Source organism: Myxocyprinus asiaticus, chromosome 30, assembly GCF_019703515.2.
Source record: "Myxocyprinus asiaticus isolate MX2 ecotype Aquarium Trade chromosome 30, UBuf_Myxa_2, whole genome shotgun sequence".
NCBI classification, from domain to species: Eukaryota; Metazoa; Chordata; class Actinopteri; order Cypriniformes; family Catostomidae; genus Myxocyprinus; species Myxocyprinus asiaticus.
In genome coordinates this window covers 27,605,818-27,620,009 of record NC_059373.1, presented here as the reverse complement: position 1 = coordinate 27,620,009, position 14,192 = coordinate 27,605,818, and the positions used below count along the sequence as shown (strand labels likewise).

Sequence of the window (14,192 nt, the reverse complement as noted above, 5' to 3'; positions counted from 1 at the left end):
TTGTGGTTTTTTTTTTGTTGTTGTTTTTTTATGCAAATTTTTCAAGTACATTTTCATTGTATAAAATGAAGTAAAATATACTTAATAATATTGATTAAAGTGAGTGAATAAATTTAACTTAAACATTTCATTTAATATAGTAACATCTTACAAATATGATGTACATGGTACTTAAATAAACGTAAACTTAAATTAATAGTTTATTAGAACAATTCAAATTTCCTTGTAAACAGATTAATCATGTAACACACGAGAAATACCCTGCAGGGAACATGTCCACATGTAGTCTATTAGACAACATAACCTTGCATTGCTGCTGATAGAAAGGAAATATACAGCTGTGCATGCAGGCATCAACACATGGTGCACAAAATACGATGACTGTAACAATTGACAGATAATGTTTTTTTTAATGAATGAGTAATTTTGAGTAGAATCTGAACTTCATACACCAAAACAAGAAGTTACAAAATGTTATGACAAAATGAAAAAGAAATGGTGCAAATAAACTTGCAAACAGTGAAACCATGCAAGCTCAATAATTATTCAACAGTGTTTGCTCGGAACACCAGCTTCGAAAATGTAAGTAAAAAATTACTACTTTTATTTACCAGTCAAATTTATTCAAATTAGTGAATAATTATGACAAGGTTCTCTGCTTTAGGAATGATACATGATGTTGCATTGTAAAGATAACAAACAATTATAAATAATATTTACTTATTAGCTGGTTTCATGGTGTTTTTTTGTCCTTTTTCATGCTTGATAAACCAAGTTACTATTCCCAGCCAGAATAGGAATCATCTTAGGAATCATCTAGAAACACATTAGCAACCATCCATAAAGCACATGCAATGGCATAGCAACTAGGGCTGGATAAAAATATAGATTTTCCAATCTTCATTTGAACAATCCCCATATCATTTCTTGAATCCCAAAACCAATGCGACCAAATTTTGCGCTATTTGACTCAAATGTCTGTGATTAGCCACTGGCTTGTAAATGTTCAGATTTCACATGCCAGTTAAAGAGTAATATAGTAGCGGAAAAGTTCAGCACTGAAATGCTTTCACTGCATGTTGAGAGTAAAAGTTTAGTTTAACTTGTTCTGTGGGTCCTAAGATGAGATGCACACCATCCATTTGTCATTGAATAATGTCTCTTTTAAAATCCTTTCTGTTCATTACAGTCAGTTGTTTATAAAAAACAACAAAACATTTAGGCCTAATTCTAATCACACATAGCATGGATGCAGTAAAGGAGCCATTCGACTCTAAGGATGTGCGAAACTAGTCGACTAAACGGTACTGATGCTGCTAGTCGACACTGGAATTTACTAGTCGGTTAACATTTTCCCCCATTAAACTCTTCAGCATTTTCACAAATTTACGTTTGGCTTTATATTTTTACAAAGGCTGCGCTTAAATTACTGTCATGTTAATGTTACACAAAATATAATTAATAATACAAATATTAGTCGAAAGAGGAAATCTGGAGCAGATACAAAGTTTCATTTCATCTTAGGCTGCACGTGCTTCTTCCCCCTCTCACTCGTGACGCGCGCAGGAAAATGTCCTCTCGATAGACAAGCAAACTCAGTAAAGTAGCTATGAAATCACTTCGGTGGTGTTGTGGGAAGCGGATTTGTGAAAAGTTGGCCTGCAAGTCGCTATGGATGTTTTCACATTTGAGTCTTTAAATCTGTGTGTGCTTGCAAGTTATTTTTTCCGCTGAGCGGGCTTTTTCAAGTGCAGGATAATCACCTCAGGTGAGTCAAGTCCAGTCTTTCACAAGACCATGTTGACGCATTAAATTTGCTCATCAAAAATGTATGCTTTTGAGTAAGTAGCCTAGAAAATTAGGCTAGCTATGCCATTTTTTTTACCCTGCTGATTAAGAAGGCTATTTTCAACGAGGTGCCGACTGATTAAAGGATTAAACTTTTATTCTGTGCGCATGTCATGTTTAGAATACATTAGGTTTATTGCACATTTCTCACAGGCCTATTTTGTTCCATTCTATAGGTATTTTTTGTATATCGTAACTGTTTATGGTTAACATTGTTTACCGAGCCATATTACTGTAGATCATTGGCTAATGCACGTCGTGAAATGCGCGCAACTTTTTAGCACATGTTTTTTCTCTCGTAGATTTGGCTTACCTGTTAATTATTTTCAACAATGTCCTGACTGTTTTAATATCTTAAGTAACTTTTACTTTGTGAATTCCATTTAGAACAGGCTATAAGGGTGACCTATTGGTCCTGCACTGTTTATACAATTGTTTTCAATAAATATGCCTGTATTTGTGAATGTTGATAGTGAAAACGTGTCATGTTCTATATTTAATGTACAATGATAATAATGCAAGGCAAGCACGTCACAGATAAATGCCCCCTTTCAGTGGAATTTAGCAAATATGTTAAGTATTTTAAATGAGTTACATAAACTCAATGTTTTTTGACTGTTTTCTGAAGTTTTCTTACTTTTTTGACTAGTCGTCTCCAAAATGTTCATTTAAATGTCAGTGAAATTATTTCTTCCGCACCTCCCTTCTAGTTCTAGATTTTATTCTATTCTCAAGTTCATGATTAAATAGAATTCTCAAATGAAATATGCCATATATAGAACATTGTTTAGAATTATATTGTATATTTAATTGTCTTTCTCTTTTTTTCTGTTCCCTGTTACAGATAAACCCATTCCACCCAGTACATCAATAGAGGTGAGTCATCTTGTTTGCTTTTGTTGAGGTGCAAGACTGGTTTTTGACTTTTGAGAACAAAAAGTCATTTTGTTGCTATATTCGGTAAAGGGCATCATCTTTAAACTATGGATACTGTGCGTTTATTTATTGAGATTAGCTGAACGCTCAAGAGAGAGACAGAACTACTGTAGTTGTCTTCTCTATATGTTTAGTTTCTGGAGGTTTCCAGGTGTTGCAGTCACTCCATGATCCTCAGCTTGGTTGATATTGCTGCTGTCCATGTCAGTAGTGTCGACGTTTGCCAGGGAGATTTAGGTGTGTGTGTTTTCAGGAATATCTGTGTCTTTGGCAACCTCATCGTCTCAACTCACTCTCTTGATGGTATTCATTAACAACTGTTTGTTCTTTGTTGGTGTGACGACTGTGTGGAGCTCGGCTTGCCTCAAAGACTCAGTGTTTTCATCTCTAAAGCTCCCTCCTGCCTGTCTGGGAACTAGCCAAAGCGTTGCTGTAAACCATTCGGAAATACAGTTTTTCCCAAGCTTCTCGACACCAGGAGATCTCCTGCTGTCCAACTCAGATAGGATATGGCATATTTACTGCTTTTTCATTTAGTTTTTATATGTATAAACAGGAGATAGGCATGCATACAAGTATGTAAGTTATACTAAAGACTGTATAAGAGTAGTCGAACAACTTGTAGAAAATGAATTGGAGAAAGCAGAGCATTTGGGTTGTAGGAATGTCCCACATTTTGGTTAAAAGAGTCAGTTTCACTTTATCACAGTAGCAGAATACAGTTGTCAGTCCTGTTTCAGAGTGCGATTATACACTCAGTGACCACTTTATTAGGAACACCTGTACACCTACTTATTTATGTTATTATCTAATCAGCCAATCATGTGGCAGCAGTACAGTGCATAAAATCATGCAGAAAAAGGTCAGGAGCTTCAGTTAATGTTCACATCAACCATCAGAATGGGGAAAAATGTGATCTCAGTGATTTCAGCCGTGGCATGATTGTTGGTGCCAGACGGGCTGGTTTGAGTATTTTTGTAACTGCTGACCTCCTGAGATTTTCACGCACAACAGTCTCTATAATTTACTCAGAATGGTGCGAAAAACAAAAATACATCCTGCGAGCGGCAATTCTGTGGACCGAAACGCCTTGTTGATGAGAGGGGTCAATGGAGAATGGCCAGACTGGTTCAAGCTGACAGAAATGCTACGGTAACTCCGGTAACCACTCTGTACAATTGTAGTGAGCAGAATAACATCTCAGCATGCACAACAAGTCGAACCTTGAGGCAGATGGGCTGCAACAGCAGAAGACCATGTCAAGTTCCACTTCTGTCAGTCAAGAACAGAAAGCTGAGGCTACAGTGGGGGTACTATCTGTGTACCTCAGCAAAAATCGAGATTCATCAGACCAGGCTATGTTTTTTCCAGTCTTTAACTGTCCAGTTTTGGTGAGCCTATGCCCCCTGCAGCCTCAGCTTTCTGTTCTTGGCTGAAAGAAGTGGAACCCGATGTGTCTTCTGCTGTTGTAGCCCATCTGCCTCAATGTTCGACTTGTTGTGCATTCTGAGATGCATTTCTGCTCACTACAATTGTACAGAGTGGTTATCTGAGTTACTGTAGCCTTTCTGTAAGCTTGAACCAGTCGGACTATAGCTGGACCAAAAAAAAGAAAAAGAAAAAAAAAAAAGAGTTTTCATTTATAATTTTATGTCATTATGATTTTATTGCCTTAGTTGACACTTTTGAAGATTTCGGTCTATCCCCATTCAAAGGAGCTGCACTTGCATGACTAGAAAATACCTGTTTGGGGGCATACCAAAGTGGTCGCCGAATGAACTGGACTTTCCTTACATTTTTAAGATGAAACCTTTGTTCACTGCTTGTTTTGGAAATGTGCTTAGCCTGGTAGCGGAAGGAAGATCTCTTGTCGAAATGTGATTTTAAAATGCCCTCAGCAGGAACAGATGGGTCCACACAGGGGATGCACACATGCAAGCGTGCGCCCACACAGCTACACACGCACAAACTTGCAAACAAAAAGGACAGTACCCGTGACGGTAAATGTGAAGTTATTCAAAGATCCGAACTACAGAATCTTGCCTCCCTCTATACACAAGACCTATGGAGTAGATGTACTGCACAGATAAGCAACATTTATTGTTGTTTACTTATACAAGTATAATTGGTGAGTGTTAAATTTGCTTCCTGCTTGCCATTTTATTTGATGTGTACACTCAGGGAGATAAGGGCTTTGGGCTTAGGCGTTCTCCTCTTCATAGAGTGTACCCTGTCTGAGGCATGTAATGAGGCAGGGTGTGTTCTGTTCTGCATGACTGTTACACTCTCTCTTACTCTCTCTCACTCTCTCTCTCTCAGTAATCGTGTGATATTAGAGTATGCACACAACGGGCCAAAAAAAAAAGAAAAGTACACCTAAATGGAACACTGTAATTGACACGTTTCTTGATTATATAATTGTGACAGCTGAAATTTTAATTTCTATTATTTTTTCCATTTATTGTGCAGCCCTACTGTGAGGCCAGAAACATACTCTTATGAAAGTACAAATGGAGAGTCAAAGGCTTGTTCAGTGCATTGCAAACATGTGGTCCCGTTGTACATACTTAATGTGCGTTCCTTGTATTACAGTGATGGTAACAAACCTCACTACTCAAAGGAGCAATAGAGTAAGAGTTACCTTTAAATGTGATTTATTAAAAGTTATTATTCAAATAATTTAACTAGCTATAAACATGTTGACAGTTTATAGACACAGACGTTAACCTGCTCTGCAAGGTTCTCTTCAAACAGTTTTCATAGAAGTGGTTCTGACCGCACTGGGAGCAACATAACATTTCAGAATGCAGTGTCACCTGAAATTAAACTTGCATAGCTAGAAGCGGTTGCGTTCACACATTGCATAAGTACACTGTTTTAGGCCTAAGCTGTCTGTCTTCAGTTTCAACATGATCACACAGGAGGTCGGCGTGTTTTTTTCTGATACTTCCGGTACCTTACATTATGCCGACTCTCTGACAAGCGGCATCTCCTATCAAACATGTGGCTCCAGTGTGTTTGCATTGGCTCCAGTGTGTTTACCTTCCCCTTTGGTGTGACCAGATGTGCATCACATTAGCAGTGTTGGAGACCCGGGTTCGGATACCATCAGGTTAGCAGCGTGGGAGACCCGGGTTCGGATACCATCGCGTCAGCAGCGTGGGAGACCCGGGTTCGGATACCATCGCGTCAGCAGCGTGGGAGACCCGGGTTCGGATACCATCACGTCAGCAGCGTGGGAGACCCGGGTTCGGATACCATCGCGTCAGCAGCGTGGGAGACCCGGGTTCGGATACCATCACGTCAGCAGCGTGGGAGACCCGGGTTCGGATACCATCACGTCAGCAGCGTGGGAGACCCGGGTTCGGATACCATCACGTCAGCAGCGTGGGAGACCCGGGTTCGGATACCACGTTAGAAACCAGGAATTAATAGCGTTCGTATAATCTGTGACGAGCACAATTAAGAGGTTGCCTTTTTCCCTCTAACATTTAAATTTTTACTCCATTGATGGTTAGGTTTAAGGTTGGGGGTACTAGACATGTGACGGTGTCAAATTTTCATGTCACGATAATTGCTGAAGCTTTTACCACGGTATATGGTGTTATCACGGTGTTTAATTACATTACAAAAAAAGGGATGAACTATAAATAAACTTTATTGTTGTTCTCTTAATAAAAAGTTTAATTTCATTTTAAATACCAAATTGGCCTTTAAACTAACAGAAAACAAAGAACTTGGAAAAGAACCCTGAACGTTTAGAAAAAACTACCATAAACACCATAGATACATAACCAAATATAACATTTAGTTGATGTCTTAATATTTAAATGGTCATTCTGCCACAGGGCCACTGATCATTACAGATCAGAACTGACCTAGTCTTGTTGAGGCTATTGTTAAAGTAAGGCTAGACTAATTTTATCGAGCCAGCTACTAGGCTACAGCAATAGTATGCATGTTTTTTTTTTTTTTTTCCTCTGGATAGCAAGCCAGTTGCTAATATATAGCTAGGCGCTAGCTACAACTTTAATAACCGCAAGTTCACACTCACTGTATGGAAATGTACGATTGCGTGGAGTTCCAACTTTAAATTAATATTGAAATCATCATTGGGCCACATTGCCATTAAACATTACAGGACTTAGTATTATCTAATTCCAAATGTATTTTACTGTGTAGCTAGCACAGTTTTAGCGAACTACTCTTCGGCCGCTAGAAGCTACACATTATCTGCAATGGCAACAGGAGTTTACTTTGTTTGTCATCATAGCTGTCACTTAGCTAGTTGTCTCTTAGAGTGTTGTCTCTCAGTTTTCAAAAACAGTTTGGAAAAATATGCAGAACTGTCACAACTTACCTTTATCTTGCTGAATTGAACACAGTGAATGTCGCTGCATCTTTTCTCCCTTATGTTTTACACAAATGGAAACCATCTCCAACCAACAATCCCTCTGCATTTTTATGGAACCCAAAATAATTCCACTCTACCGACTTAACCCTATTAGAATGCGGATAAAGGGTCAGCAGCATTCCTCATTTAGCCACGTTTCTCTTCCATGGTTTCTGGTTTGTTTACATCAGATTGCGCATGTGTAATTTGTGCCGCATACACGCAGTGTTGTGAATCTTGATTCGTTGATAGGGAAGAAAACTACTGTGAGATCAGAAAAAAAACCAAATAATAATAATTTGCCATAAGGTTATCTAGAATTATTTATGGTATTTTGAAGTGTCCATGATAACAATATTTTGCATGTTATTAACTGTGATATATTGTATAACCGAATCCCATCACATGCCAAGGGGATACAGATTATAAAATATGCATTCCTCTTTACTTTATTACTGCCCGTACAGCTAAAAACAGTTAGCTTCAAAACTTGCTTTTACCGCCCTTGGAGATTACACCTGGAAAATGGAGCTCACACATGCACATACGCCAAACCACACCTTCCGCTTTGGCCACTGGGGGCAGTGTTTCGATTTTTGGTAAGCACAGACCAATTTTAGCTAAAAAAAAGTTAACCTATTCTTTCCGATTTCACTGTGAGATCAGTCTGTTAGTGAACAGTGAACTATAAGTGATGGATGGCATCAATCCATAACCAAAATGGTGTTGATTAGGGAAGTGCTCTCAGCTTGACTTCATCCGGTCCATGAAGCTGAACCACTCTGGACTTTGGCAGTTATCTAGACAGAATAGAGAGAGCTGACCCACTTTCCCCCATTAACTTAGTTCTATTGGCAGCAAGGGTCAAAAGCTTTATAAATTGGAGAATAGATATCACATTTTGATTCCTTGGCCTCTCACCAGGGGCCTTCATCTAAAAAAATCTCACTCCATCAAAATCAGACTATGAAATGTGTGGGTTTACGAAAGTTTCAGTGATTCCCCTTTTCCAACAAAGTGGTGCTGCACTTGTGCAGGAGCCAATGTTTGGCTGAGAATTCTAACCCTAACCCTAATAAAAAGGATGGGGCAGCAACCCTGACACCAGCACTGCCATTCTGTCATCTGAGCATCTTTTTATGACTCACAAGCCCACTAGGATGAAAGGCCCAGTTGATTTTGGCCGATAGACATCTTGGCAGCATATTGAAAATTTGTAAAGATCACAATATTTCCTCCCCCATAGCGCATACACAAAGAGGATCAGGCCCGAGCTCCAGTTCAGTGGCTAAAGTGGGATTAACAACACTCTAAACGGGAGTTTCTTCAAGTGACAGGTCTAATTACTTATCTGAGGTCCATTCTCGAAAGAGGGGCCACTGCTAAATCAGCAGCAGGAGAGTAATAGGAATGTTGACAAGGAATGGCAAACCCAGACATATACAATGCTCCATTAAAGGTGTACTCTATAATGTTTTTGAAGTATGTCAAAGTGGCTTACATTGACTTTTATAGTGACACCTAGTGGCCTGGAAGCTGCATCATTCAAACACAGTAGTTTTCAGTTACCAGTTCCATTGTAGAAATTCACTATCCACAGTAAACCAGGATTAATTTAATCCATGAATGAAAGTGTCCAATAACAGGGCAGTTACCAAGATTAAGCAAGCAGTATTCGGCTGGTCATGTGATTCTAACATGGCTGCCCCCATGAGGGCGCCTCCTCCCCATGTAGAATAAAAGAGCTTTAATAAGGTTACTGACATGACTGAACTCTTCATCTCACATGAGTGGTCATGATTTTATACATATGTTTCAATATTACTATTCATTTCTTTAGAAGTAAAACTTTTTAAATGAGGGGAAAAAAATTACTGAGTGCACAAACACCTGCGGGGAATCCTGTAAATTCCTAGTACAAATTCCCCCCATTGCCATCACCTATACACCCATCAAAAACCCCTCATCTCACTTTCTCCTTCTCTTTTTTTTATTTTTTTTTTATTTTATTTTATTTTTTTTGTGTGTGTGGGGCTGGAGAACTTGTTTGCTAGCTGTGAATTTGGTGCCCTCGTGGTTTTTAATCCCTGGAGGTTTTCTTTATCACTACACAAAGCCCGTTTCTTTCACCTTGGTACATAACTTCCCTTTCTCAGCTGACTGTGTGTATGTGTTTATAAGGATGAGGTAGAATGTGTGAGTGATTTAGCCTGGACACTCATAGCCCTGACGCACAACTCCAATTGTCCCATTCACATTTGGTGACAATTTACGCACAACCATCACATTGCAGTAGGGTAATAAACTTCAAAAAAACAAGCTGTTCTCTTATTTAACACATTGTCTTGTGCGTTTTGAAAGACTAGCAGAAATTCAGCTGATTTATACAGGTTAAGAACACGAAATAAAGACCGTATTGAAGCTTTGATCTTGAGCCGGACATGATCTTGACCTTGAGGCATGTCGCGACTATTCCATAATCGCCCAGTTGTGATAATTTGAAATAACCACAATTAGTGTTGTCAAAAGTACCAGTTCTTTGGTACCAAGTCGTTACTAAGAAAAAAAAGATGAAACGATAGTGTTTCTGCAGTACCGGTAATACCGAGCACAGACTCGATTTGGTCCCAGGGCACTGTCCGACTGACATGGCTGCTTTCAAATGCTGACACTCTTAATAGTGCGACAATTAAACAAATTAAAATTGTGATATGTCCTTGTTTGATTGTGGGCTCCTGGCCGACCGCCTGGAGCGGGAGAACCGCTGCCAGGGGTGGGGGAGACCCCTTCCGTCCACCAAAAACACGGCGGGGCGTTCCGTCCGCCAGGGGCCGGGGATGACCTTCCGGCAGATGGGGCCGGAAAGGCACGCCTCCCCCCAGGGAAAGGGGGGGGGGGGATGTATGTCATGCTGGGGGCTCCCCGGCCTGAGAGAACAAGGGAGGAATGTGGCAGGGCGGAGGGTGGGGCCGGGTCGTGATTCCGCACACCCGGCCCCTAATTAGGCTGATGAAGCCCGAGAGGGATAAAGCCGACCGGAGATGGCAGAGTGACAGAGAGAGAGAGTTACGGGCAGCTGTCCGACACCTGTGTGTGTGTCTTCTGGTTTAAGTTTCTCATTAAACTATTATTTATATTATCAAGCTGGTTCTCGCCTCCTCCTTTCTATTGAACTGTGTTACAGTGACATTTAGAAAACATGTGCTACAATTCCCTCTCTGTACTGAGTCTCTCCCACAGTGTTCGTCTGAGGGAAACAAATGTCCACCTTGCTGTAGGGCTCTGGATTTAGCCCAGATCATTATGTAACCACTCACATACTCTCTTTCATTCTCTCATAGTCTTTCTCTCTACCCCATTCTATTGCCTTTAGCAATTCATCTCCATGCCAGTATAAAGCTGAGTAGATAGCTGTACTTTAGAGTCTAAATGTTGCCAGTCCTTAAATGCCCCGATACAGTTTATATTCATGCAGTTCAGTGGTTCTCAACTGTTTGTTCAGGACCCAAAAATGGGGAAAAATATTGCTCAATGCAAATATTAAAATGTAACTCGGCACATATTCTTGGCTTAGTTTGGGTTAGAGGTCAACCGATTTTGGATTTTGCCAATACGATAACTAAGGTGGTGGAAAGGCCAATAACCGATTTATCGGCTGGTAGTTTTAAAATCAATTTATAAATGTAAAAAAAAAAAATCTTAGTCTTTACTTACTGCCACAGGCACAGCCATAAAGGCTGCAAGAGTCCAAAATAAATAAAATCCCAGATGCGTGCTTGTTGTGTAACCAAAATGCCAAGAATTACCTGAATAAAATGAAGATTTGGCACATAATGTGGGACTTTTAATTGTAAACAAGCCTGAAATACAACGGGAACTCTTATTTTCAAATGACATTGCTTTCAACTCACACAAATACACAAGGGATGCAAAACAAGCACTCATACAATCATCTACAATGAATCAGAATAGAATTACTAAAGTAAACATTGTCATTTGGACTAATATTTGCTGAATGAGCAGTAATTCATCAACAGTAGATCATTGACCATCCATAGTAGATCATCAGTGATCACTTGTCAATTGTCATAACTTTTTTTATATAACATTTCTCATTAATAGTCATTAAGTCCATAAACAGGAATGGTGACTGAGTCTTGGCTCTGTTACAATTCACCAAATTATGCTTTTTGTAGCATAGATATTCACCTGATGAAAGGTTTTGGCCACGGATGAAGATGGAGGAATAAAAAAAGCTATCAGCATCAATTTTTGTCTATATATTTCTATAAAGGAACTTTTGGCATCAGTTAATCTGTAAAACCGATATATCGGTCAACCTCTAGTTAGGGTAGCAAAATAAATGTTTTTATCAACTTTTAAAAGGAAGGAGAAAATCTTCCCATATCTTTAGTTGTTGAATGTGCAGAACGTGGGTTTTTTTTGTTTTTTTAAACAGTGGACCGTTTCACTGCTCAGGACAAAGCAGGGACTCATGCACAACTATCACAAAACATAGAAATAGTCATTGATCATCGAGGAAGCAACACACCATATTAAGAACCAAGGGAATGCAAACTTTTGAACAGGATAATTTGTGTAAATTCGGTTGTTATTTTGTTTTGTGGAATATATGTAAATATCTGTTATGTCAAAAAGCTTCATCAGGGCAGTACTAAATAAAAAAAACAAAATGCATTTTTATGATTCTTCTTATTTATTTTAAACAATAAACATCTAGCAGATTCTGTAAGAGGGGTGCAGACTTACAATATGCACTCCACTGTACATAAGGAGGTTGTCAAATTAGAAAAGAGTGACATTTTTCTGGTCCTCTCAAGTGGCTCATCTTCATATGATGCTGGGAGATGAACAAAACTCAGGATTTGCCTTGGAGCAATGAAGTCATGGGAGAAGAGCTCAAAGAACAGTAGCTTGTTTGCATAGAGTGTGGCACAGAGAGAGCTTGGAATAAAGGAAATCAACTCCAACTTTCTGTAAGTGTGGACAGTGGGGATGAAATATCACTCAAAATTGGGATTCACTGATAATAAAACTGTGGTGCAGGGATTTGTAGCCTAGTTACACAGTTTAGGAGTTCAGTTTTCAATTTACAAAGGTCGACACATTTTTTCATTTTTATTTTGTCATAGAGCTGTAGTATTGCTTTTCTCTTCAGGGAATTTGCACAAGAAATAAAGGAAAGTACCAGGATGTTTTCATTCCCTCCTGTGAACCCAGTTCCATATGGGCAGACCTGTATCCCTCCTCCCTCACTGATTTCTCTCTCATTTTACTCAAAGATTTAGCTGTTCAGATGGAAATGTTTTCTGAGGTCAAGCTAGGTGAGAATAAATGAACAGAGATTTACTAGTGTTTATATAGTTTGTGTCAGTACATTTGTGTGATATCATTGGAGTGCCAATAATCGAATCCTGCTCTTGACACTTTATTATGTCAAGGTTTCCAAAATGCTTGTCCAACAACAGACTAAAATATTGTTCAGAATGTTGGAAATCCACCTGGTGAATGAGTAACTTTTAATGTCTCTTTGGAATGGAAAGTTTTTTTGAATGATTAGTCTCACTAATCACTACTTTCTACTAGCGGCATAAAGTCTGGTTCAAGCACCTCCCAATTAGAAAGGAAAAGACTGTCAAACTGACTCAGAAAACTAGAAACCTAAAGCCTATGTTTTGTTTTTAAAGGCTGTGTAGGAACAGGTAAATCTAAAATCTAAGCAAATAACAGACCAGCATAGAAAAACCAGCAGAAAATGTGTGCTTGACTTTCTGGTCTGTCCAAATGTAACAAGTACTGATTTTTTGACAGACATACTGTAAGTCAGAAAATTAAGCAGAATATAAAGTTCTGCTTGTGGATGGCTTGTTTACTTGCTACTAATTGTCAACAAGTTTTGGTAAACAAACCTCACGAACTCTGCAAAATCTTGCAGTAGGGTCAGGGTTCCCTAGGCGTGATGCTTGCCTGAAAAAAACAAAACAGTAATTAATGGTGAATGTTGTGACTAGCAAAAAAGACAGCATCTTACAAATGTGAGTTGAATGTTTTGCCATCACCCCATGCTGCATGAATTTGTGAGTTATTTGAGATAAAAGTGTTGGACTGAGGTTGGCTAATGTGCCAAAACTAGCGGCAACTGATAGCATTCAGCTAAAAAACGGTGAATGTCAGAAGTTTACATACACCTTAGGAAAATATATTTAAACTCAGTTTTTCACAATACCTGACATTTAAACATAGAAAATATTCCCTGTCTTAGGTCAGTTAGGATCACTACTGTATTTTAAGAATGTGAAATGTCAGAATAATAGTAGAGAGATTGATTTATTTCAGCTTTTATTTCTTTCATCACATTCCCAGTGGGTCAGAAGTTTACATACACTTCTTTAGTATTTGGTAGCATTGCCTTTAAATTGTTTAACTTGGGTCAAATGTTTTGGGTAGCCTTCCACAAGCTTCTCACAATAAGTTGCTGGAATTTTGGCCCATTCCTCCAGACAGAACCGGTGTAACTGAGTCAGGTTTGTAGGCCTCGCACATGCTTTTTCAGTTCTGCCCACAAATTTTCTATCGGATTGAGGTCAGGACTTTGTGATGGCCACTCCAATACCTTGACTTTGTTGTCCTTAAGCCATTTTGCCACAACTTTGGAGGTATGCTCGGAAGACCGAGCTTTAACTTCCTGGCTGATGTCTTGAGATGTTGCTTCAATATATCCACATAATTGTCCTTCCTCATGATGCCTACTATTTTGTGAAGCGCACCAGTCCCTCCTGCAGCAAAGCACCCCCACAACATGATGCTGCCACCCCCATGCTTCACGGTTGGGATGGTGTTCTTCGGCTTGCAAGCCTCACCCATTTTCCTCCAAACATAACGATGGTCATTATGGCCAAACAGTTACATTTTTGTTTCATCAGACCAGAGGACATTTCTCCAAATAGTAAGATCTTTGTTCTAGAGGTGTGAATCTTCACTTGCCTCACGATTT

General features: G+C 39.2%; 1 protein-coding gene across 4 annotated transcripts in view; it reads left to right on the top strand.

The window, feature by feature from the left end:
- Positions 1 to 14,192, top strand: part of LOC127421556 (protein spire homolog 1-like) — a 77,416-nt gene that overhangs the window by 7,591 nt on the left and 55,633 nt on the right. For all 4 annotated transcript variants that reach the window (XM_051664683.1, XM_051664682.1, XM_051664680.1 and 1 more), the window contains exon 2: positions 2,693 to 2,724. In XM_051664683.1, coding sequence (XP_051520643.1) covers positions 2,693 to 2,724 — 32 coding nt within the window. The remainder of the gene's footprint in view (positions 1 to 2,692; positions 2,725 to 14,192) is intronic.